Source organism: Rhipicephalus microplus, chromosome 6, assembly GCF_043290135.1.
Source record: "Rhipicephalus microplus isolate Deutch F79 chromosome 6, USDA_Rmic, whole genome shotgun sequence".
Classification (NCBI taxonomy): Eukaryota; Metazoa; Arthropoda; class Arachnida; order Ixodida; family Ixodidae; genus Rhipicephalus; species Rhipicephalus microplus.
In genome coordinates, this window is record NC_134705.1 from 176974513 (window position 1) to 177001416 (window position 26904).

Consider the following 26904-nt stretch of genomic DNA (forward strand, 5'->3'; position numbering starts at 1 on the left):
CCTGCGCACTCCATATGAATGTTTTGCGGCTTTCCTTTGTCGCAATCATTTAACAGCAATAATGGTATCTGGTGTGATCTTGAGGGGCGTCCAGAAGCATGTGCTATGACACACTTTGCCAACTTCGTGACAACCTTGCAAGATGACCGCATCACCGCCATTGACATTGCAGCAAGCTACCATCAAAGGGTCAAAACAAACCATTGATAACAAGATTAGCGCCGAATATACCGCCGCCGCCTCGCTGTCCACATGAGAAGTGACTGTAGAAAAGGTAGCCTGTACCTAGTGTTCTTTAAAGTACGCCCTGATAACAAGCATGAAAAGGGAATCGCGACTGAAGCGAGAAGCAGGGGTGTTGTTATATTTTCCTAAATCATCATGCTGTTTTCTGGATGACAAACAATGTTCACTGGTTTTCCAGAAACCTGTGACGCAATGGCCACGAATTTCTCTTCGTGGCAGCAAATTCTGTTGTGGTTGCTTGAAAATCGTGTGCGTGTGGTTGGTCTCTAATGTTTCGTGTTTGCAGGACGTGACCGTTGGTTGGCACGGGCAGTTTCATGACCTTCGCTAGCTGTGTGCTTGTCAGCTATGATGTGTCTACACTCGCACCGTTCGTGAACACTGTGGCGTACGGATAATTAAAAAACATCGGGGGACGTGCCATGCACAGATCGAAAGAAAGTCAAAACTGCGTGCGGCAGTGGGCAAGGGGGAATGGGGTAGCGAGCCAAGGTGGCCATTAGAAGTTGGCATGATAAAAAACGGGAAAGATCCAGCGGGCTAGGATGCGCCATGTGTCGCTTTTGCGAGACTGCAGCGGATGAATGTAGATGGGGAGTATATTAAGTGGGAGAAAAAAATTCAAATTATGAAAAAAATCCAAATTATGACGACTGAGTTGTGAGATGTATTTTATTGTGAGAGTGTATTCATTAAGGGAGTAAATACGGAATTGAAAGATTCTTGAGTGCTGTAGACGCTAAGGCTGGTTGGGACAAACGGCTAAGTTGACCATATGTTGCTGCTCCACTTAAAGGGCAAATGCCAATGAACATAATCCCCCTCAGATTGATCAAAAGAACTAGAAAAATGAAGCTCTAACTTTTATTTTGTGTTGTAGTAATTCGTCAATCATTTCATGAATACTGAAAATGGAGACTTTCAAAGAGTATTTTATCAATGTTTCCAGTTGGAGACTTTCAAAGAGTATTTTATCAATGTTTCCAGTTAGTGTCTTTTTGAAAGTACATGAAATATTCTACAATGTCATGTTTCTAACTGTCTCATTTTGGTGCATTACATATACCATCTGAATATCTTGGGCAACTGGACAGAATTTAACATCGCTGAGCAGTCTTTTTGAGCTTTTGGAAAATAATGGCTTGTTTGCAGCTTTAACTTGCACCACAAAAGCGGCAATTACTGTCATGACATGGCAACCGCTTAGATAGCCAGAGACTGACTCGGGCTAATTTTGGTTCCTTCTTGACTTGTCAGCAATATAGGCCACTGTCCACGATCACCTCGGCAATCTCAAAAAACGAAGACAGCAGTTTTCAGGGCTCGCAGCAGACGTTCAGTGCCTTTTGTTCAGATATGCACGAAGGTTACTATAGCGGTGCCGGGAGTGTTTTTTCATCGTTATATTACGAGGAATAACGCTGTTGATAGGGTTGATCAAGAGGTTCACGGCATTGTACTGCGGGCATTTAGGTGTCCCTCGGTGTCTTGGTTGCTCTGTACTGCGAAATACTCTTCCAGTCCTGGCTTTAGTAATGCTTGTAGCAACATCCTCTGTAGGCAGCTATGACCAGCTCCTCACAGTCTTCTCAAAGCAAGTCTGGCTCTGAAGGACAGGTATCCTAGCAAAAGCAGGCTGGTGGCATTGATGTTGATACACAAGCAAAGATTGAATGCTGCTATCACAATCATGCTAATGGTCCAGGTGGATAGCACGGATTTCAAGCTATCTAGAACACCAGTGCCAGTATTTCGTTCACATTATTTTGAGGATTGAAAAAATGAGCTCGCAAGTACAGAAATCTAGAAATGCATGTTATTGCTCAAAATTTTAATTTTGCTAGTTCCAATTACTTGCAAGGAGAGTTTGCTACAGCTAGCTACAATATGCCGAGCCACTGTGCTTTGAAGTAATGTCGCTTTCTGGCACCGTTTCTGGCTCGTCTTAACGCATGGCACTTAATCTGAGGCTTGTGGTTTTATTCATGTCACCAAGCAATCCTGCACAAAATGACAGGGGCAGGCATTTTGGCTCGATTGAATAATGTACTCATAAGCTGAAGTTAAGAAAGACTGTGGCATCAGCAGTAAAATTGAATTTCTTCTAGTAGAGCTCTGCAACAAATGGGGAATCGGCTCAATTACCATATGTGTGTAACCTGTCCCTGTGTACGTCTGGTCATAGATAAACAAACAACAACGAAATAAAGATCCCTGCATGTTTTTGTGAAGGAGCCTTTCTTGCGTTACTGTGAAGCAGTGGCACGAGACTAAATTTCGCAGCTAAACTTGCATGTAAGCACTCTTCGAATTTAGCTTTGCAGTTGCTGTATACTTCGTGCATGTTATATGCTAGAGAATGTTAGTGTAGGGTAATCAAATGTCAACTTGAGCAGTTATGTCCTCATTTTAAAAACAACTATTGTGTTATAATTTCTATATACCCTCATAATTTCTAATATCTATTTAATACTAATAATATCTATATACACAGTCCCATAGAATGCTGCACAACACTTTGTATGCTCAGGAGGTGGTGACTTTAGAAAATAACCCTTAGCTTCTACGGAACAGAATTATTTGGTACAGTACAACAGCCCACCATTGCACCTCCTTTGGGACTCTAAAAAGTGCCTCCATTTTTCTTACATATTCTCGCAAAGAAATGAATGTTTGGGAACTTTGAACAGTGAATTGTCAGATCAAACTCAAATCAACAAATGTGGACTATTCACATTGTGCACTCGAACCTCATTATAACGGAGTTGCATCGAATACAATATTAAGTTCGTTACATCGGAAAAATTTTTATATAAGGGTATTCCTAGCATTCTGTAGATTGCAAGGATATTCTTCATTTATTTTGTTGTAACCGATACTTCGTTATTTCGAGGTACGAGTGTACTTGAAATTTCAAGTGCTTAGATATTCCTGGCGACTGGGGAGCCCATCTGTTGTTTATTTGGTTCTTAGATGGTGTTCTTGTGAGGCATTCGAGGCTCTCTGCGTGCAGGCGGTCGTCCTCTGTGGCCGTGGCACGACCGTTGGTGTCTGGCAGCCCTCAGGAGGAGTCGTCTCCCGAGTACCGATTCTCGCTGGGGCCCCTGCCCTCGTGGGCCAAGAAACAGGTGCCGCCAATGATTTTCTTGTCGTCTTCTTTCTGTGCTCTATTTCGAAAATGTACTGTATCTGCATAGGTATTGAGCAGCTGAGATTGCAGTAGAACTTCTGTCACAATAAACCATGGTTAACAGGTGCGACAGCTACATCACTGCAAAAAGGCGAAAAAATGCCATCACAAGCACCTTGTTGTCAACTGCTGCTTTACTGCAAACATGCGGCTGATATAAACACCGCAGTTTGAACTTTCAGGTGGAAAAAATACACAAGTAACGTTGTCACAAGCTTACGCCAACAACACATGCATGTGACTGAAATCTGGCGTGAACAGTTTTGTCTTGTTTAAAAGCTCGTTCACATTGAAGGCGGGGCGGCCAAACCGGCGAGGCGGCAACGCAGGAAACGGGAAAAACCTCCTCTCCAGATGGCGAAAGCGGGAGAAAAGCCAGGCGGCAAGGCTGATTGCTCTCGGAGCAATTTTTTGCCGCCTGCCGAGGCTCGACGCTTTGCCGCAGCCAATCGGAACGCCACGCAGCGGAGGTGCGGTGGTGGCCCGGGTGTACAAATGGGAGAAGCACTGACACTTCATAGCGACACGTGCGCACAATCGCGAGATGCCCGCATCTTCTGCCGCGTGGCCAGACGAAGAAGGCATGCGGTCTGAACAGGTTCACGCATTCGCCACCTCGCCACTTCAGAAATCGGGCTTCGCCACGTCGCCTTCGGTGTGAATAAGCCTTAAAGGTATAGAGCTTGTAATAGTCCATTTATGTGCACACACATATATATATATATATATATATATATATATATATATATATATATGAAATATATCACCTGTATCACGTGTACATTGATCTCTGTACTTACGTAGAATGTCAATACCATAAAAGATAGCCATTGTCTAGCTGTTCCACTGGTTGGTCATCAAGATATTTCATCTGCCTTATATTTCACTACTGCTCGGTGCCAAGCAAAATGTTTGCTTATTATGAACTATATACAAGAGAATGATGATGCAGGCAAGGAATTGCAATGATGCTGTGCTCTCACTAATAAAAAAACGTTTCTTTTATGTGGAATAATACTGTCACATTTTTAGAAAATTGAAAAATTGGCATTAATTTAGCAGTACATTTGAGAGAAATGAACGAATATTACTTTTAATTTCTTAAACACTTCTCTACGAAGCAATAGTTGTGTATCCTTGATAGCCAGTACTAGCTTGTATGTGCCAGCAGAACTAATAACATTTTCCAACTATGGCGGGCTTTATGCAAGCTCGCCCACTTTTTGACAGTCTACCTTCTGATGGAAACGCATTAAACTAAATGATAGCTAGCTTAGGCTAGACAAAAGTAGCCAATTCATGGCTACTTTTGTCTAAACGATGTTGGCCAATGTAGGTTACCCGCTGTCATAACTGGAACTTCGTCGTGCAGTCACCATCCAGTCGTGCTCCTGCGCATACATTGGCATCAGCCCGGGTTTGTTCTCCTGCAAGAACTTGCTATGACCTGTTTGATTGGAGACACGTGATGATGATGGTGATGAGGCTGATGATGATGCGAATGTTGCAGATGATGGAGCAGCAGCAGCCAGCCATTAGCAAGCCGCCTTCTGTAGCGCCACCACCTGTTCCGCAGCCGCGAGGTCGCTGGGCCCAGCGCTTCGACGCCGCTCGCGCAATCTTTGAGAACGGCAAAGAGGTATCGGCCGACTTGCTATTACCTGCCTGCCAGTAACTTCAAAGCCTTAACGCTAATTTACTGGCGGCCCGCCAACACCTAACTTTGGACAACCTGTTAGTGATGCACTAAAGGTAGAGCTAGGTTAGTTATAGAACATCGAACAGTTCAGAGTAGTCCGGTGTGGAAGGACCAAATCTACAACAAATGAACAAAATGGAGACGCACTAGCATACCTTCTATTTCCTAAGAGGAGGTCTGACCTAAAAACAGTGCTTTTGCTCAACCTGCGCGTGACACTTTTCTTTTCTGGCAACATCTACTGTATTAGTTGTGTATACCTTGGAATAACTTTTAAAAAGTCATCTTTATCCACTCACTTATTCTGTTGCCTCAGATAAATTTTGTTTCAATAAGAGTCTGGTTCTCCTAAAAGCTGTTCTGAAAACTTCGAAAATATAGCTATAAAACTCGTTATATAAATATACAAAAACATTTCACGCTGCGTGATGGTCCGAAGCATGGGTAGGTGAAGGCCGACAATGTAGCATAAACAGGCCTCAATAAAGCCTTCATTGAGCCATTATCATTCATCGTGAACCGACAACTGTAGTCGACTTAGACAAAAATGCACTGAAACCTCGATATAACGAACCCTGATATAAAGAAACACTGTATATAACAAAGTAAATGAAGAATAGCCTTGCAGTAGATATAGTGTTATATACCTTTATAACGAATTTACAGATATAACAAACTTATTTTTTTTATGTGATATGCAACTTCGTTATAATAAGGTTTGAGCCTATACCGAGTCCTGACTGTGCCTGCATTTGTGTTTTGGTTTTTAGTTTCACAACTTAGGTAGTGTGCGTTGTACATTTCTTTGCACTCTTTGGCATTTGCTTTCTACCCTTCATAGATGTTAGAATAATGTGCTTATTCTCTTTCTTCTCTTCATGCTGCAGTGCTTTGCAGTAGCATGGGTGCTTTGCGGATGCTTGGGTGCTACTCCGGCTCTCCTGGCAGACTTCTTAGCATGTTTGTCCTTTTATTCTTCTCTCATATTTCTCTCCTTCTCTGTTTGAGGCTGAATAACGGCTCCACGATGTTGAGAGGAGCTGCCGATGCATGCCTAGGTTTGTAGTCTACAAGGAAACCGCGGCATAAAGTATGCATGGTATATACATACTTTTTAGGCGAGGACATTTGCAAGGTGCTATGTACCGTCTGAAGTAGCAACGGCGTGTACTTGTCATTCCACCGAATGCAGTGACCGGGTGTTAGTGGGACAATGAAACTTCTAGGCAGAACAGGTTGTAGTACAGTCGAGCCCACATATAACGGCCCCACTTAAAACGAACTTTCGCTTAAAACGAACAATATCGTGTGACCATGAAAATATACATTGGTTCAATGGCACAACATCGCACTTACAACAAACGTCTCCGAGCGCCGCTGATCGGTTACAGCGGAGTTAGTGGTCTGCCGACTTCCCGGAAAACTACTTTCGACCACCGATCAGGCATCGGCGAGGTGCCCATACAGGGGCCCAAACGCCGACCCTGCCTCCGCGACCTTCTAGTTGCCGCTCTTCCTGACCCGTAGAGGAAGGAAAGCTGTTTCCTTCCTCCATGCCCTGACTGCTTTTTGTTACGCACCCCTCCGTCCTTTGTCCCCCATACTACTCTGAGCACCTCGCATCGCCAGACGAGGCCCGTGTTTTCACACTGCCACCAATCTTTCGAAGACCGGTCGGCCATCTACCCTGTTTTTGATTGCTAGTACTGTCGTTGGCGTCGCCGGCCTGGAGTGACCAGACCATTTGCCAACATCGTCGACCACCGACTGTATCCGATAGTCTGCGTCTAGTGCACTCGCGTACGCTACCCCACCGACTCTGATAAATCGCGATTCGTTTTGTGTTGAGGACTTGTTCCCGCTCACTTCGCACTCGGCTCAGCAGCCTTTTGCGCGAGTTCAGAAGCGCGAGAACGGCTTTTAATTAGCGCAGAACGAATCGCGAAATATCGAAGTCCGTGAGGCCACACAAATCCGCCAGTGCGACGAAACGATTTTTTGACCACGGCCGCCTACTCTTCGAACGCCGCTGCGTGCACCGATCCAGGCGGCCGTGTTTTGACTTCTGCGCGCGTAGGCACTCTTTCCAAGTTTTTTTTTTTACGGGCGAGTTTCGCGGACCTTTCAAGCAAGCTACCCAACCTGCCTCCTTCCCGTGTGTTTTGGTTTTTAAGGTTGCCGTTTTGCCGCATCCTCCCCTTTCTTTATCACAACTCCTTGCCCTTCTTTCGTAAGTCTGCTCTCCTCTCTTGATCACAACCCCTTTGTCCACGGAGGAAGGAAATGCCTTTGCCTTTCTCCGCCGCTCCGCAACGCCCGCCACGCTGGCTGGAATTAGTTTCGTTTTCTGACTGGAAACGGACCCAGACCTGTTCCACGCCTTCTGGCATGTGTGTCATGTGTGCGCGTTTTGCTCGCTCTTGGTGTGCGTGTGTGGTCATGATGGCCGCCGGGAGACTAGCACGCTTTTTCCTGCCGCTCAACAAAATGTCGGAAGTGTGACCACTTGGCTTGAGTGTAATCCCTGCGTTAGGTGCCACGTTGTGGAGCGCTTGCTCATAGCTGTTGACCACCTGGCAGCCAACTTGCCACTTCAGACGGTCCGGTATTCAGCTTTGGAGATGGTGAATATTTTGTGGGCTGTGGTGACGGCTACATGCGCGCGAAACTGTTTTCGTGAGGCCGACTTCATCCACGTCGGGCCCGATGCCGAGCCTGAAGCTTCTGAACAGGACCATTGCGGTGGCGATTTGTGGCAGCTTATCGTCGACTACGACCTGGGAGAGCGGGAGGGACATCTGTTGCGATAGTTTAATTACGGCTGATGATGATGCCCACACTGTGAAACTGTGCACAGATTGGGGCATTGTGAATGAAGTACGTGACGAGAGCGATTTGAAAGAATGGGATTGCAAGAACGACAAAACTTCGGAGCCAATGCCTCATGCAGCTTATGCCACGGGCCTGGGCGAACAACCACCCTGCCGTTTTAAATGAACTCGAGACCGCCCTTATCGCTTCTGCTCTTCGAAACACGTGCATCACGGACTTTTTGGGGCAAGAAAATTTTATGTTTTCACTCAACTTGTTTAAAAGCTGTGTTTCATTTACTACGAACTTCTAGATGCAGCAAACGGATGCCGCGTCACGCTCAGGTTCGTTATAAGCGGGCTCAACTGTATCTTCGATTCCTATAGCAATTGGCACTTCACTGGGAAGTCCAGTGACAGGCGAGCGCCCTTCTGACCAATTGTTGGGCGCGCATGAAACTGGCGCTTTTCTCCCACTGCTAGTGAACTACATTTGCCACACAGCTCATCATTGCAATTTTCTTTTAAGGTATCAGTTGCGATAGCGACGGGAGATCAGAATCTTTTCTGTCTCGAAATACATTCCCCCACTGGTGACTGCCGTCAGTGGGTCAATTGGCGTGTGCGGTTTGTACTTCAGCTGGTCATTTGCATCTTGCAACCGAGTCTTGATTTGACCTTGCCTAAAGAGTGCTACGCCGTGAAGGCAACCCGCTATTGGTGATGGGTGCTTCCCTCTTCCTTTTGTAGACAAGCTCTTTGGCTTCATTACAGTAATAATTCGTCTTCTCACGTGACTGAGCATGCTGTGCAAGTTACGTGGTACTTCTAGGGCGATAATCTCAGGTTATTACTCTTGCACATATGTCTACATGCTGCTTTTGCAGGATTTCATGTGACTTAGCACGAAGCATGTTGACGTATATGTACGGGCAACAGGCACTGTGTAGAAACCGCAAGCTTGGCATGGCACCAGGAGTGCCTTTGGCCAATGCGCCTGATGAGAAGTTACATCAAATCTTGGAAAAGCGATTGCGGCCTTAGAACAGGTTTGTTCGATTCGATGGCACCGCCTGGTCCAGTTTCACAACGCGCTGCACCTCACTACCCATCTCGGTGACAAAGCAATGTCATCCTTGGCACTGCGCTATTTGTTTCAAATGATGCTAGGCTGGCTCAAGAATTTGCCGATTCTTGTCGATTTGTGCTAGCTTTGTGCAAGGTTCTGTCAGTACGTAGGAGAGACCCCACCTGATGACTAAAGTCATGGAGCTTATTGCATTCTCGACTAAACAATTGATCGTGCTCATATACTATGCAATGGTCTCCGACAGAGAAACTACTGAAACAGCCTATTTTATGCAAGCATTTATGCGGGCTTGTGCGTGTCTGCCTTTGAAGTAAACATTCCATTGCTTTCTAAAGTTATACCTGGCTGTAGGCACCATCAGAACACCAGCTATGTGCATCTGCTGTGTCTATGCACCTTGGGGTACGTATACGTACAGGAAACTGATTCATGTGCAGTTCACAACTGCCCAAAGTTACGTGGTTGGAGCGCATATAAGCGGATAAGGCATGCAGCGTACAATTGGCAACTCTCCGTTACTACATAGTGTTGCATTGTGACTGCACCGCTAACCTCGAGCTGCACAACTTGTCAACTTCATGTGCACCACAGTGAACAAGTTCAGAGCAGTGCAATGTGTAGTGCCGCTGTGACGGCAGCGGGGCGGCAAGATGCCGACGAGGACCCGTGTGAGACACAGCGGTGCTGGACGCGACGGGTGCCATTCCTGCACGGCCCCTCTGCTCCGTGTTCGCGACACCACGGAAGCATAAGAGAAAGTACCAGAACTCCAAAGCCCAAAACACAACTCGGCCGACCAGTGGCCATTTATTCACACAACATACGGTAGACACGCATACACACGGCATCGGTACATGTCAGTCACGTGTGCCAGTCAGCAACATCTATAGATAACACACAGCACTACGCGATACACAGTGCACATCCTACTCACGGATGGCGCCACAACACCACACAATGTAGTCATATGTACCCAGTGATTCTCTGAGAATATCGCCCTGGTACTACTTTGCACCTGCTCGCCTGTTCTTCTCAACATCTTGGAGCCGCTTACACCTGTGAGCAAAGTTACGCAGACAGTGGTTAGTCTGGCAAACAGTATGGCCACCTAGTTGCACAGCCTTATGAGGGGCAAGTGCATTGTAGGACCCAAATGCAGACTGTAGACAAATTAAGGGCTGTGTGTAGATTTTGGAGTGATTCTGTTCGTGGAACCCACGGTCTGTGCACTTTCGCTTGCAAGTGTATTATGGGCGTGGAAGTGTTGTAAAGGCTTGTTGAAGTTGTGAATTTTGTGTGCATGTACTGACGATGAGAAGGTGTTGGTACCTACTTCCTACTTCACGATGGAACCGACCATTTCTAGCATTCAGTACTCTTTGAAAAACAAAAGCAGCATGAGAAACATAGTGCTGTGGAGCCCAGATAGGTCGAATTTTAAATGCCAAAAAAGTAGCGTAGCTTTGCGTTAAGGCTGTGTTCACATACTGGTAGCACTTTTATAAAAATATTTTTTTCAAATATTTTTACAGTTTCAAATTTCTTAGAATATATAGTTCATGAAAATGGCATCAGTATATATAAAAATAATTTGTTTAGTAGGCTTTGAGTTCTTAAAGGCTATGAAAGGTTAGACAGTGTTTCTGCCCTGCTTGCATACTGACCGATTACCAAGGAGGCTGGGTCGTTTTCATACAACTTGGGTGTTGTTTTTAATATGCACACATTTAAGCACCGCAAGGAGCTTATTCACAGTGTGTTTGAACCGATAAATGCCAGGCGATATATACTTAGGTGAACCATATTTCAAGCTGCATGGACCATAGCCTCACACTAAAAGAGGCAAAGCAAAAAAATATCAATAACAAGATTTTTTTCATAATTAGAAAACCCAACCTAAATTGATAAGTTCGCTGTAAACTTTACACTGCCCACTCTGGACTGCAGTCCTCAGTTTTAAGTTACATACGTAGATGGACAAGAAAATTGTTTCAAACAAAAACAAAAAAAGTTGGACTCTGGTCACACAAAACAGGGTAAATTTGAGACCATTGGGAGGGGCCTTCGTACTGTAGCAGAGATAGAAACAAGATGATGATGATGATATAGTGTAGCAAACTGGACCAAGTCTGGCTAAACTCTCTGCCTTCACTTCTCTTCTTCTCTCTTTTTCTATCTGGCTTTGTAACGAAATCATCTATTTGTGTAATTTCTCTTGATACAACTGCCTGCAGTTCTTAAAGAAGCATGATCAATTGTTGTGTTGGTAGTATCATTAAGCTGCAATGTATTCTCCTGGTGATGCCATGAGTATGTAAACGTTAGTGAAATCTATTTAATACTAGTCCTTTAAGCTCTCCCAGGTATTTTCTTAGGGCCTAATACTGTGATAAAGGTGGTTCTATACAGGGACATCCTTTGATTCTTCGTTCTGACTCATTTTCAAAGTATAAAGAGATTGACGATCTCGACGTGCGAGCTTTCATGTATACTCAAGTGCTCGCTTCTTGCATGTGGTCTTCTGGAGACTCGTTTGATTGATTGGTTGATTGCGGTCGAGAGCAGCTCCCGTGTGGAGGTGCCCGGGAAGGGGACTCAAGCAGTGCAGCGAGCGGCAGTGTACGTATGGAAGACGGCGATGCCGAGGACGAGCATTCTGACACGGAGGGAAGCGGTGGTGTCCTCTACCCCGTGCCTCAAGACGGAAACGGTGCCGAGCCCGTTGGCAGTTTCAGGGTCACAGAGGCCGACCTGCCCCGCCGTCGTCCGCACCGACGTGTATACAACAGTACCCCAGGTTTGTAGAGCAGTCTTGATCGATGACCTCCGGTACATTCTGTTTGCTTGCACCAGATTAGGCCCCGGCAGTCCCCAAAGTGTCTCTGGCTAGGCTTTTCAATTGGTAACTCCTGTTGTACAGTGAGAGCTGTTATTTGCCTGGTGTGCGACTGATAGCTGTGCTGCGAATTGCGTCTATGACATGAGAGGGGGGATTCGCACACTTTCGTCTGCTACGTACGCCAGGTGCCATGCAGAAATTGCCGCCTTGGTAAAACTTGACAACAGAGCAATTCAGTTGGTTATACGCTGTTCGAACAACTGTGGGTCTCTGCCTTTGACGTTCGTTTTAGAGGCGCAACGCTTCGTTTCTTGAACTTCAGCCGCTGGTCTCTGCGTAGAGTGCTGGGCTGTGGTGAAGTACTGCTCTGTGCCTCGGTGTACTTCGTCTGCCCATGAAAAGAATGCTGTTATATTTTTGCCTATGTCTGTTACCACCATTTAGTTCTAATTGAACTAAAATGAGAAGCACTACCACATCTATCGGAAATACACAAGAAGTGCTTTATGTCATAAAAATAGGTAAGTGTTATTGGTCGGCGCACTTATGCATATTCTCTCTGGGCTGTGATTGTGGGCGAAACGTAGATTTTTTCTTGGGTTGTAACTGAGCATTCTTCATTACAGCCTATGAACGTTCTGACTGCGATGCTTATCGCTCTTTGTGGAAATGCTGGCTTCACGCTGCAGTCGTTGCCTTGCAGATCTGCAAAGCGAAGCCAACAGTGAGGACGAAGACTCAAGCAGCACGGCTGAGCTGCGGCCGCTGTCGATGTGCGTGAGCACCGAAAACCTGGACAAGCTGGGCCAGCGGGAGCACTTCATGCGCGCCAACTACGAGAGTCTCGAGCAGCCTGTGACGCCCCCGTCCCTGGCATCGGCGGGTCCCAGTCCCGGCACTCGCTCGAGCCTGTCCGCTCGCCACCACCGACCGGAGCCTTCCTCGCTGGGCTCGGGCAGCAGCCGGAGGCGGGAGGAGATGGCGCAAGCCTTGAACCAGGCACGCCAGAAGCTGAACGCCCTGGGCTGGTGTAGCAGCAAGAGTAGCGGCGACCTGCTGTCGGCCAACCCCGAGGAGAACCTCATTCGCCGCACGGCCTCCATGACCGACATCTCAGCCAGGCGTCGGCTCACATACTCTTCGGGTATGCGAGCTTCGGGTATCAGAGGCACCCCTTACAGCTTTTACTTTGTACACAATTCAGTTAGTTTGAATTCAATGCGATTGCCATCTTTATTATTAAACACAATGTTAATTAGAACTAATAGACAAGAAAGCCAAGGAAAGTATGGGGGATGTTTGTGGGAATTGTGATGTAAATATGAAAAAAGTGGATGAAAGGATAACTTGCTTCTGGCGGGGACGGAACCTGTGGCCTTCAAATAATGCATCGCTGAGCTCGTAGAGTTTGTAAAGCGTAGGACACGTTATTTTTCCCCACCCCCTTTTCTTGAGGAGGGGGAGAGGCCCTACAGCAGACCTCAAAAAGTTTAACAGTTTCTTTACTTTGCTCCATAGATAGTACATTCACCAAGGCACCTTTAACTAATTGCACATTTTCACTGAGGTTGTTCATTGTCCATCAAAACAGCACAATTTTATTTACTGTACCAGTATTATATATGTATCATGTACTTATTCAGTATGTATTCTGCATTATGTACGTGTTATGTACGAAGTGTTCAATTTTTTCTGTGTTATTCCTTTGCGGTGTTTGATACATGTGTATTTTCTTGCTCAATAATGTTATTTTTAGAGCCCCACTTACACATTGCCCGACAGGCCTCAAAGGAATTTCAAATAAAAAAGCAGAGATCTGTACCATTGCAATTCTGCCGCGGATGCAGTGAGATTTGAGCAAGCAACCATGAGAATGTGATAGTCAAACTTTGTTCTGGTGATATCCAGGTGACTCGGTTGGGCTGTGGTCCCAGCAGCAGCAGCAACAACAACAGCCTCAGCAGCCACAACAGCAGCAGCAGCAGCATCATTCACTGACACCAATGCAAGGCATGCTGCGCAGTGCCAGCCTTGGGGCCCTGCACATGGCCGGCAGGCGGGCAGCTCCTGTGCAGATGTCTGACGACTCCTCTTCTTCCTCGGATAATGAGTCGGCAGTCAAGGGTCCCACCCAGGTACGAGTTCACGTGGCATTGCTTGGTGAAGTGTTTGCCATTAGAGTTAATAAGGACGCAGCATTCAATGACAGTGCACATCCCTTTGTAACACGGCATCATTTTGGAAATGCGACTGTCTCTCACTATTTTTGCGCACTGTTTTCAAGGAAGAAACCGTGGGCATTGTGCTAATAGTAACTTGAGCATATTTGTTGCCTGATGTTGCTTTAATTCACTTCTAGTCGAAATATTTTGCTGCGCACCACCTCTCCGGGGAAAGCAATGCTATGTTTAACGTGGGGCAGTTCGAATGGAGTTTAAATTTTTTTTCTTTTTATATGAATTCTCGCTGCCAGCAGGTAACTAACACACATAATTTGAGTGGGTCATTGAAATCAGTTTATGAAAAAATATAGCATGACTTGCTGCACAGTGATGGGGTAATTATTTTTATTGTAGTTTCTTTCAATTGCTGTAAAATTTGCTGTAATTTATTCTAACACCTCCACTTGCTTTCAATTTGTTGTTTGAAACCTTGGCAACGTATTACATCTGTTTCACACAGTTATAGACAGTCAGTCATAATGCATGTCGCAAAGAAATATAGGCATAGTGCTCATGAATTGAAACGCTGCACCAGAACGACTGCTTTGAGCGATTGCTTAGAGCAGTGACATTGCGACGCTATGAATCTCGCTACTAAGGGTAATGTTGGCGCCGATGCAAGTGTTCGAGTCAAAATCATGTCAATGTGAAGCAAACTGATGATGGTGGAGATGAAAGCATCTGCATTACTCCATCCTAAATTGTCGAGTTTCAATCCACGAGCGACGTACGCACACAGCCTTGCCTTGCATCGCACCGACAATTTGGTCTGGCGCTATGAGTAATCTTCAAGCACCAAATGCTGTAGTGACTCGTTTATTCCATCCCAGTACCATGTACAGTACTCACAGTTTGAAATAGGGCAATGGGGCTACATAATGAGCACAATCTCATTTTTACCATTTTCAGTGCGAGTTCTGGCACGCGATTTCGACTCGAACGCATGGAGCAGAGCTAGTGTTTGCCTTTAGAGACCTGATTTGTCGCAACATGACATGGTTATCTCAAGCAATTGCGCTCGAAAGTTGTTCCCTTTGTCCACATCTTTTCCGTCTCATGTTCTGGTGCTCTATGGCCTTTACATGGCCCTTGCGCCAGTAAACACCATATAAGTCGATCCTGGATATATCAAACTGTGATCCTGGATATATGATTATACTGTGAGCTAATAGTTATGTTAGCGCTTGTAATGATTTCCAAGGCCTGAAATGCTATAATTTAGGCTTTTAATACGCATATTTTGTATTTGGAATCATTGATATGTTGGAGCTATTTTGCGATCCCCTTCAAGTTTGATATATCCAGGATCGACCATCATCATCATTGTTATACTAAAAATGTTGATCCGCGAGTACTGTACATGCTTGTGGTGGAATAGTTTTCACTACAATGCTGCTGCCATTAAAAACCTTTCAACATTGACTTTCAAACTGCTATATGCATAGCACACATTTTGCCCAATGACTGCGTAAGTGCTACATCGTTTAATGATTCATGTAGTCATTATCATTTCTATTGTATTTTCTGTATTGTTATGTTTGGTAACTGTATCTGCCTTGTCACATATGCCCTTGAGCCGTGAGGGTAATTGAATAGATATATATACAACACATGTATACTTCATATGAATCTGAGACAGGACAATCTGTTTTGAATACAGTGCCAGTAAAAATTTCACCCTCCTTTCTTTTTTCATTCAGCAAGCCTTATTCGAATCTCTCGTTCGACATCTTTATAGTCCTGGAAATAAGTGTCGCTGAAAGAAAAGGAAAAATTTTCACATTTGAACAAAACATTTGATTGAACATTTGACATGGGCAGTGCTTGTCTGTGTTACCTCTCTTCGTCCATGCGTTCTTTGTTGTTTCTTTTGTGATTTTATTGTGCCCTGATGTGCCAACTCTTTTGAAATTTCATATAAATCAGTCTGTAAAAGAAACTTGTATGGTACCCCAAGTTTTTCAACTTTTGAAAGCTAACTTTTTAAGAAGCACAGTGCTTGATGGGCTGCCATCAGTGGAATTGATGTATGCATGTACGTGTGCAGGTTGTGACCCCGAGCAGCGGACGAGAATGGGGCGGAAGGGGCCACGAGGGCCCACGCGCCCTGGTGGAGCCCATGCTCCACGGGGGTCGCGGAGGTGGAGCATCCACGCCGGGCACGCCGCGGCCCCTTCCCCCGAATCCGGCCGTAGCACCTCTCACTCGGGAGCTCTGTGATCGCGTTGCTCAGGAGCTGGCACGCATCACTTCTTATGCCATCCACGTCTTTCAGAGGGTGAGTGCGTGTTTCAGAGGCTGTGAGTGACAATGATACCTGTGGTGTAGCAGGTGAAGGGAAAGCATGGAGCTGCTGGCTACTCCAGGCCTTTACTTTTCTGACTACTCAATTGCAGGCATGAACACGAAGAAAATCGTGATTGGGATACTTTAGGCTTTTCCTAGGCTACTTCCTTGTAGGCATGAATATAAAGGAAAGAATGGAGTATATGGATACTTTAGGCTTTTCCCAGGCTACTTCCTTGTAGGCCTGAACATGAAGGAAAGAGTAGAGTATTGGGATACTCCATGCCTTGCCCAGGCTACTCCATTTTAGGCATAAATATGAAGGAATGGAGTATTGGGATATGCCAGGCTTTTCTCAGGCTACTCTAGTGTAGGCATGAATTGAACTCATGACTAGCGTCTTTTCCAGGCAGTCGCTTTACTGTCTGAGCTTAGCAATGAGCTAGCACGCTGCTTCACAAGGCAAATTAATGGAAAACTTGAGGCATGTGCATACTGCATGTGACAATTCACTTCGTGTGGAAGCTCACAAAATGAATGTGCCTCAGGGAGAAGGTGTTAGTTCTGTGTTAACATCTTCAAATGCTCCCTCTTTTAAGGATTTTATTGAGAAGTGTGTGGGGGCTTCTTCTGTCGCTTCGTGTGTCATTTGACGTATGACAATTCTTTTTTCTTTCATAAGCATATCTTAACCCTTATGGGCTTTTTCAAAATGATTTGCCATATTTTAATTACATTGCGGGGCACTATACATTGCATTCAATATGGGCTTGGAACACTTGCTCAAGCAACAATATGTGTTATACCTCTGTCACTAGGGCACTTTAGAAAGGCCATCCAAGTTGATGACCTTCAAAATGCCAAAACTCTTACAACTCAGTGGAGTTCTGGTGAAGCTACCCAGCAGTTTTCAAAGGCCTTTGGGCGGTTCAAGCATTTTTTCTCTAGAATTGTGTGGCACTACAGATCTTTCTTTCTGTTTTCGTGTGCCAAAACTTGATATAAATCCACTTAACCACTTAAAGGCACGTATATGGTTTTACTTTTATTTAAACATAGTATTGATAAGCTCTTTATATACATCGTTATATAACTGTGTTTAATTTTTCAACTGTTGAGCAGTGCAACTATGGCAACGTTCGCACTGTTTGATCACTTGAAAGGCCTTCGGAATACCCATGTGACACAGGTATTAAAGCAAAAGCTGTCATCAAACACGAAAGTTGACTGGCATCAACACGAGCGATGTGAAAAATCATCACATCATGGACGTCGCCATACGACATAACAGATTGCCAAAATTTGTCTCATTAAGCGATGTCATGTGATGATGTGATCACATGACGCCATTGTTCGGTCACAGGTGTACCGATCACAGAGGCTGTGCAAAGCCAGGTTGTGTGCAGAAAGCTTGCAATGCCACTAATCCCGGAGCTAGTGCTGAACGATGTTTGGTGCTGAAATCTTTCGGCGGGTGGCGGGTCAGCATCTATATATATCGACTGAGAAGGAAAACATGACTTTCGTCTTCGAGTAATCCCAGGTGAATGCATTAGCTGTAACTTCTATTCTGTCCGTGCAGGTGACCATGGATGTGGACCTGTCCCCAGCGGACCGGTCAGCCATGACTAACACCCTGGCCCACGGGGTGCTGCAAGCCCAGCAGAACCTTCGGCCAGCGGCACCCCCGCCTTTACTGGCACCGCCAGGAGCAGCACCCCTGTGGTCGGCACCGCCAGCCGAACCACCAGTCTTCCAGCAGTTTCCAGCTGCACGCCGTTTTGCCGCTGCCGAACCGGCACCTCCTGCCGTAAGTACCGTTTGGCTTCAAGTTACAGCACGGAAAAAAGAAAGCACCAAAATTATAAAATCCGAGGAACCAGTAATCTGCTTGAAAAGAAAGAATTGATGGGCATGTTGGCGATTCGTATTGAAAAGGCAGGCTGAAAGTACAAGTGCGCTTATTCTGTACCACAGAATACAGAATTCCATTCGGAAAAGCAATTGCACAGCACTTTTCATTGGTCACATCAAAGGATGTCGGGACTCTTTATGTGCGTAATGACACGGAGCATATGAAATGGTATTCTGTAGTACGGTATAGGCCTAAATGACAACTCTACGTATACTGTTTATTCATTTTTATGGATACTGAGCTAAGAGCATCAATGTCATGGTAATCTAATTGGCTAGGTAGTATACTCGAGATGAGAAGCATCGTTACATACTTGGCTTATAATTGATCACATAGCTTTGTAGTGATGCACGACAGAGAAATGCAATATCAGCGGAATAGGATATAAAACTGGGCTGCAGTTGAGCCTTTATACAATTGTTATAACAATGTAAATGAGGAATAGTATTGCCATTAAAACTGTGCCACAGATGTAAATTTGTAACTAATCATCACATGTAACGAAGCCACTTCTCCCGTGTAATAATGAGGATTGACTGTGGTTGGCGTAATAAAAAACAGTGCAACAATGGAGACAAAAAAAGACGTAAATAATAACACGACACCTGTGTTGTGTCAGAGTCCTTATTGGCAATCAGCGTTAATGCTTGCATTGTCGTGGCATACAGTGTAGTTTTATTAACAGCGCAAGTTACCTTTCGCAAAGGAAACGTCAACAGTTACGTCCTCGCATCACGCAGCAGCCACCGCCTCCTGTAGCAGCGCCCATGGGCGGTCCCCTCAATCAGTCGAGCTCGGACCTCAACGCACTGCTACAGCAGTACTCTGAGCAGCTCATGAAGATGGTCAAGGAGCAGATGGCCAAAGGCGACAGCAAGCCCAGTGATTCCGCGTGACTCTACTTTTTTTAGATGCACGAGCCATTTTTATTATTTTATTTTATTATTTTATTATACTTGCTGCCAATAAAGTGGTCTTTCAGGTGGTGACGTGCTCGACGATACCCTGGTGGATGAGCTTTTCGCACTGCGAGCGCTCCAGGAAGTGGGTGGTGTCGCGTGCCAGCACGATGCGCGTGCCATCCTCTGTCTCGAAGTCGCCGTAGTCCTTCAGGCACCGCACCTGCACGTAGAGCGACTTGGGCGGACTCCGGTAGCGGCTGAGGTCCAGCCCCACGCTGGACATGTAGTCGGCGAGCAGGCCGTTGTAGCGGCGCAGCCACTGTTGCTGCACGAGACAGCGCGTGTTGCCGAGGGGTCAGTTCCCTTCACGTAAAACTTGGTCATCAGTCTTTTTTTTTTTTTTTTTTTTTTTTTTTTTTTTTTTTTTTTTTTTACAGCGAAGCTGTATATGGCGAAGGGAAATTGAAAATCTTTAGGTCTATGCGCATAAAAAGTCCTATACTCGGTTACAACAAAAAAAAAAAAAGAAACGGCAGATCCACCCAAATAAACGCCACATGCTTGCCATTCGGCTAGCTGGTTTCTGCTTGAATGATTTATCTATAAGTACTTTTCCTTGGCTGATGTAAGTAGTACACATGTTAAGAATTAAAGGTTCGCTGTTACTGCCTAAAACATTGCGTTTCACTGAGCAGCAGTCAGAATCCCAGTAGAAGTTTACCAAGGCAATCGGGTTGTCCACCTAAAACCAGAAATGTGACAGAAATGTGGGCTTGTGTGCCCAAGTCCGCTATCTGAAACACTCAAGGAGCTATTGATGTTGTGAGAGTCCGCATATTCTCAGCGAGACTGGAGTAAACCGAATTTTTTTTTTCTTAGGCTGTGACTGAGTATGCGCTACAGAAATCTGGCAAGCCCCACCACTCTTCCGCTCAAAACAAATGAACACGTAGGCAGCAAACCCAATTATTATTTCTGGACAAACACCACGGTTGTACGTTTCTGTCTTGCTGGTTTACCATCTGTACAAAGTGCCTAAGTAGGGCACTTTTAAAAATTAACTTTTTTTTAGAGGTGATGCAAACGCCACCATTGTTTTTTCTTTAAAAGTGTTATAAGCAATTACAACATCTCCCGCTAAAGGGAACAATGTGTGGATGCGAAGCAGTGGGGGGATGGTGACCGGCACCCATAGAAGCTCATCTATGTCGCCTTAAGGAGGTGCACCAACATTCAGAACCTCTACCTGACTAACGCTGCCGGTGGCCATCACTTGATGCCAGTGACCATTACTATAGCACTGCTAAACAGCCGGTGCATCGATGCCCATGCCAGAGACATACAATGTGATCGCCTGCTAACCAAAGCAGATGCGCTGTTTCACAGAAACGTGGAACGTTGCAAGACCGACGATCAACGGCTACAGAGTGATTGTGTGTGCCGGAAAGTGTGTCGTTGCCTTAGCTGCCGACTCAGGAGAGTGGTAGCATAGGAGAGAGAGAGAAAGAGGGGACGCACATGCGCTGTGGATGCCACGAGAGGGGGGAGAGGGAGGAGACGTGCATGTACAGTGGGGGGTGGATGCTGTGGCAATGAAGGAGGGAGCAACGCATCCCGCGGCTTAAAATGCTCTGCATCTACAAATCTACACACCAGTTTACTTAAATTCAAGACAAAAATGACACCAATGACCAGAAATACTCTTAAAGTGTGAGAGAACCTGTGACAAATGATACAACATAGTGTAGAACCATTCAGGAAAAGACCCTGATCACTGCAAAAGAGCGGTGCTCTATAATGAATACTTTCAGAAACTAGAAAAGCGTTCTGCAAGGGTATGACCGATAGCAGCAGCACACTAAAAGAAAGAGAAAGTTCGTGCTATGGTGCAACTTTTCAAACAGACAGAAAAAAGCCAATCAAAGAATAAAAGAAAATATATTTTCGAAAGAAATAGCCCGAAACTAGTAAACTTTACATTTGTGAGCTCGAACAAGTGAAACGTAAAGGTACATCGTTGTCGCTGCTGGTGAAAAATGAGATTGTATTGGTATGTCAGTGGCGCTGAAAGGGTTAGGTGTGTGTAATGTCTTATGGGAACCTTGTCGCAACACCTATTGTGCATTGTAAATAGACGAGCACTCTGGGAATAACCTTGCCCCCTGCTAGACTTCGAAAAACCATAGGCATTCCAGTGCATACAGTGAACAACTACTCTGCTACAACTACTCACACTCTAGCTACCGCTGTCTGGCGTAGCTCTCATATCTGAACATGCATTGCAGGGAAAAAGCCAAAACCGACGTAGCTGCCAAGTACTTTGAATTTTCGTACAGGTCATGAACTTACCCCTGTTTTGTGAAAAATAAGTTTCTTCTACCAAAAAAACATTGTTTGTTAGTCTTTAACCAGCTGTTGAAAGGGTTCTTTGAGCAAGTTTCAGGCAAGCTCTTGAATATGGCGAAACTTGCCAACAGGAAAGCTGCTGTGTTTGTGAAACAGTGCATGTGATCTTCAGTGTCTGGTTTGTTACATTTGTCATTTCTGCTGTGCTGCATTCAATGGCATATTGTTAACTATGGGCATGCATATTCCAGAAAAAGTAAGCTTGACAATATTTAAAAAGCTTGAACTTGAATATGAAGCAAAATTTAGGGGTTCCCTTTTCTTTTATTGCAGATTTCGTCAAATCGAGTTCGCTTCTAAACATCATCTAACAGTGCGTGCATTTAGTACAATGTAATGTTCACTGAAAATTATGGGAATAACAGTAAACTATGCAATTTCATGTACTGAACCAAATAAACAACATGAAGCATGTGGCAATGGTAGTGGTAAATGCACGCAAGTCCACGTGTCTACATATGTACGCCTCCATTTTGTCATGAACTGCAAGTAATTGATAATGAACCAAATAGCTTGACACTCTATTTTTGCGAATTGCTTTACTAGTTTGGGGTATAGACTACCACGTCAGATGGGACCATCTCTGCCGAGATTCAATCCTTGCGGATGAAACTGAAACATTATACTCCAAACTATTATGAGTGTGAAAGTGAACACGGATCCCTGCCTGAAAGTTCAAGGACGTACTATCGAAAGTAATTTGAGACTACTACAAAAGGCACAGAGTAAATCAGGTCCCTAATTCATAGAACCTGCACGTTGCTCTTTCTTTTGTCCAAGTTCTCTTTTAAAAAAATACTGTAAATTTGATGGCACATATACTAGCCACAATCAGTGATAGACAATCTAAGTAGGAGCTATGCAAATTTCTGTCCTACAAACATTGTATGGCCTGTTTTCTGTCTTGTTGTGTTCAGCTAGAACATCAATGAATACCATTTTATAATATTCATCCAGTTTCATTTGTTTTCAATTGATTCCTATGGCCTGGCTAAGACAGGATTAATACCGCACCTAAGTTCTGTTACAACACCAGTTTACACCAGGCCCGTTTTTTGTGCCAGAAAGGGGAGGTCGGTGCCACAAAGAGCACATGACTGTTTAATGCTCTTGTAAGTAAAGTCGCAGGTAGAGGTGACTATTTAGTGACTAAATGACACAACAGTAATACCGACACTGTATGTAACTTTTGCAAACTGCAGAAGAGGTAACTAATGCAGTACTGCTCCACGTTACTTGATAAACGTTTTTCAAGTGCATCTGGCAGCACTCATTAGAAGCGACAATAAGCAGAAGCAGGGGACACAGGGGGGATATTGTTCAAACACAACATTCATCAAAAACAGTAGTTTCATGAGCTAGAATCCTTTAGGGCCACGGACAAATGCTGCCTGAATATTTCACGCAGCGAAAGCACCTTTAAACTTCGCCAGAGGCACCGACCTCTTAGACGTACTTGTAATATGTTTACAGTATTGGTTATGTGTATACTTTCTCTATTATACTTATCAAGAGAAGCACGCTAGCAGTGCCGCCAGGCAAGTTTCCCCAGTATTCATGAAATGTTGTCACATTTCGTATCTTTCGCGTAGTTAAGTCTGGAAAGTACAAAGCTCCCGCCCCCCTCCCCAACCCTGAAAAAAGTTTCTGGCTACGACAACTGGAGGAACCCGGGTGCTTTGCTCGGGATTGGACGCTTTGCTCGAGATTGGACGCATTACTCGTCCGACTAACGCTCCGGCAATCCGTCGGCTGGAAAGTTCAACAAGAATAAAGTGCGAGCACCTCTTGTTCGGACATGTTCTCCCTGAGATCGGCGGAGAGCGCGGTGCCGAAACCCCAGCGCATCTCGCGGGCCACCATCAGCCGCTGGTACAGGTAGGCGAGCAGGCAGCGCCGTATCTGACTGAGCGCTACGTGCCGAGCGTGCACCGTGGTGTGCCGATTCTCCATGTGCGTCTCCACGTCGTTCTGGTTCTCCGTAAAGAGCGCCTGCATGTCGGCCAAGCAGTCTCGCAGAGCATCTTCCTGCGCACAAGTGACAAGCCGTCGCTAACGGCCTCTGCGGCTTCGAGGGGGCTTCACGCGCCACACTTCCAAACTTACCTTGAGCGGAGGAAGCCAACCGCGCGAGCGCTTCAGCTCCTTCACGAGCTCGAGCGCTTTTTCGACGAACAACACCATGCTCGTTCACGAGTTCACCTGTGCTGGCCGATGCGTGCGCGCGAATCAAAACAGCAAAAGCAGCGCGAAACTCGACTTTCGCGCTTTTTGCTGATGATGATGCCTAAAGTAGTAATTTCAAAGGCCCTGCATTTAGTGATGCAAATAATAAATACATCATTACCTTCATGACAACAAATAAATTAAGTCAATGCTTTATTGAAACTACCAATACATTTAAAAGTGTTATAAAAATGACAAGCAGTTATAAGTGTAACAACAAATATTATGTGTGACGCTCAAAGCATGAAAACGAAAGCAAAGTACAGCAAAACAAACACACCACCTTTGTACGATTGCCGTTGCCGCGGGTGTTTTAAAGACGTTGGAAATGCGCTAACGCTTGCCAACTTTCCCAGAAACTTAGCCGCAACATGGCGCAGCGGTGCGCCGCTCCGGTTAAATTAAACCCTTCACTGCAAAGTACCAGTCCTCAACTTCACTATTTAAAGGGAAAAAAAGATAAAACTGATAATCAGTTCACTGAGTATTACGGCTAGGTGACGCTAGCCGCCGCCCAATTTAAAGGGTACAGCCACATTCATCCATCTACCCATCCATTCATCCAGTAGCCATTTTTGAGGTTTTTACGTAGCAGACGACCCATGCTTGCCACTACTGTGTTTGTGTGGTGTTCACCGATCCTCCGTGTTCTCTTGTGTTGCATTTACTGTGGAGTCGGAAATTTCCTCGGCTTGTGAGTATGGGCTCACATATGCGACCGGGGCAGCAGCACGTTGTTGCTACGTTCGTTACGTAACCAACGCAACCAATCCGTTCGCTCTGCCGCGTTACGGCCAGCTACCGCGGCTGCGAAAGGTGCTGCTCCGTGACTACGCAAAGTCGTTGTCAGACCACGTGCTCAACGGATGCATCACAAAATTGGCGACACCCCTAGTTGCTATCCGACGACTACTTCACGAAGGATGTTTGCTCTTATCCAAGTGTACTACACGTACCGTGCGGATATCATCGCCTCTCTGGTTCGCAGGACCGACTTCGTGACGCGGGAGTTGTTCAGGGGCTACAGATAATCGGGGGATTGATTACGTCACCAGCGGTTTTGTGAACCAACTCAGAATAACCTCTGGTGAAGTTGGCCTTCGTCGCTGCAAAGGTAGGCTGTACGTAATAAACAGCATGTCTGTGACGACGGTTTCTGCTAGCTCTCCGTGAAGTTAGCCATAGGCCAATTAATAAATCGCTGATGTGGCGCCCAGCCCGCCGCACGCACTTGATACTGCCAAGTCACCGATATGTTCCTCGTTTTTTTCGCGCCTGAGGTCATGTTCGCGGTACCTAATCGCGTAAAAAGTTGAAAGCTGTCTTGTACGCCGCGCACATGCATTCAAGGGAGAGCCGCTGCGGCCGTGGTGACTGATTAAGGCTGACAAAAAAGTTCTGTGCGCACACTACCAACGCCTCCTCTAGAAAGATGCCTGAGGAATGGCTCGCGCTCCCAGCGGAGTTGGCCTGCCTTCAGTTTTAAACAAGCTCCGCGCGAAGGCGCTCGCGACCGACCCTATCATCGGCTTGGTAGCGCTAGCCACCGCCCGATCTAAAGGGTACAGCCATATCCATCCATCCATCCATCCATCATCATGGCGGCGGGCGGTACCAGCTATAAGCGTTTTTCATCTGCGGCCCAAAAGGCCGCGTCAGTCGAGAGTTGTTCGAGACCTGCAACTGTGCACCACTATTTCGGAGGCTATGCAAAGTGTCGCGTTGTTGCACCGTCCGCCACAAGTGACGCTAGCGACCGAGAACATTTCAATATGAAGGAGGGAAAGAGTGTGACAGCTGTTTTTCTTCTCATGCGGCAGGCATCTTTCTAGAGGAGGCGTTGACACTACACGTGCATAGCTGATACCTGTGTCACACGGGCGCGCAAAAAGTCTTTTAAGTAAGCGGTCTTTTACGAAGTTGAAAGACTTTTAACAAAGAGGTGTTTGCGGCGCAGACACACGGCAGCAACGATCTCCTTTTAGTGTTTTCGTTCGAAGACGCTAGCGAAAGCGTGGCGCTAGCAGTTAAAAGAGAAGCAATTGAAATTAAACGATGTATCACGATGTACAAATTAAAGACTTGTTGCACTGCTCGTTTCTTCAAATAAATTTAAGAATAAGAGATGAAGAAACACCAATGTGAAAGTTTTTGCACTAGATAAGGAAGCATTCCCATAACTAGCGAAGTGCACAAGTCCGTCTGGCACCACTGTGCTTTTATTTACCGTATTTGTTTTTCGCTGCTCTCGACTGCTCTCGACACGTAATGGGCGACCGTACGGGAGAAAAAGCGAGGATCGCAAGCCTCACGGCCTGCCTTCTCGCTCTGGAAAGCGAGGCAGACGCTGCAAAAGCCGCCAAGGAGAGGATAAAGCAGCGCAAGACCGCGCGTCACCACGTGATATTGCCGATGCGTTGTAGCTGTTTACGAGAGTAGAAAAGGAAATAACCATTAAAAGAGTTCATTACACCTACTGCAGGATATGAAATTTGTTTTTACAAGAGTTTTGGTGACAGAAAAATAAGCATTCGCTCTTTTTTTCCCACCACTCGAAAATTGCTGGCACCCACTGGTTTCGAGGCTACTCATTCGGAGCCGTAAAAGAGATCGACGAACGCCGTTTACGAAAAAGACCGCTTCTGAAAAGGAGTTCACTCTGTGCCGTGTGTCTGCTGTCAGGAACTCCTTTTCGGAAAAAGACCGCTTACTTAAAAGACTTTTAAGTGCCCGTGTGACAGGGGTATGACTTCGTTTTGGAGCAGTGCGCCCCGCAAACGCCGATTCGTCCAGGTCTTCGCGACGAATTCTGCTCAGCCATAGCGCTCTGCGCCTTGACGGCACCTCCGTTGTTTTCGCACACCTTTATAATTTGACTTCCGTTACTAAATAAAAGCCTACCCTTTCAAGATTTTCGTGGTTCAGCTTGCCGTTTGTGCGGTTGGAGCAACCGTATACCTCGCTGTTGATGATCGTTGATTCCATATGTAACTGCACCAGTCACAATCTGCTGCTGCCAAGTCACTCACAGAAATCCATGCAGCACGCAGTAGTAGAGAAAACATGCAACGCC

At 45.6% G+C, this 26904-nt stretch overlaps 2 protein-coding genes across 5 annotated transcripts in view; one reads left to right on the forward strand and one right to left on the reverse strand.

Annotated features, from left to right (window-relative positions):
• Positions 1–19286, forward strand: part of LOC142765684 (mitogen-activated protein kinase-binding protein 1-like) — a 42611-nt gene extending 23325 nt beyond the window's left edge. For 2 of the 4 annotated variants that reach the window (XM_075867122.1, XM_075867124.1), the window contains 8 exons: positions 3260–3374; positions 4947–5075; positions 11601–11832; positions 12578–13018; positions 13783–14009; positions 16144–16374; positions 17965–18192; positions 19038–19286. In XM_075867122.1, the coding sequence (XP_075723237.1) occupies positions 3260–3374; positions 4947–5075; positions 11601–11832; positions 12578–13018; positions 13783–14009; positions 16144–16374; positions 17965–18192; positions 19038–19193 (1759 nt within the window). In that variant the 3' untranslated portion in view covers positions 19194–19286. The remainder of the gene's footprint in view (positions 1–3259; positions 3375–4946; positions 5076–11600; positions 11833–12577; positions 13019–13782; positions 14010–16143; positions 16375–17964; positions 18193–19037) is intronic. The other 2 variants (XM_075867123.1, XM_075867125.1) reach the window with 2 other exon arrangements.
• On the reverse strand, positions 19200–23870 carry LOC119168279 (Partner of Sld Five 1). The gene is made up of 3 exons (XM_037419682.2): positions 23712–23870; positions 23391–23633; positions 19200–19524 (listed from the first exon to the last, which is right to left on the reverse strand). The coding sequence occupies exons 1-3, from the start codon at positions 23787–23789 to the stop codon at positions 19276–19278; spliced, it is 570 nt and encodes a 189-aa protein (XP_037275579.2). The 5' UTR covers positions 23790–23870; the 3' UTR covers positions 19200–19275.
• Positions 23871–26904: the final 3034 nt, after the last annotated feature.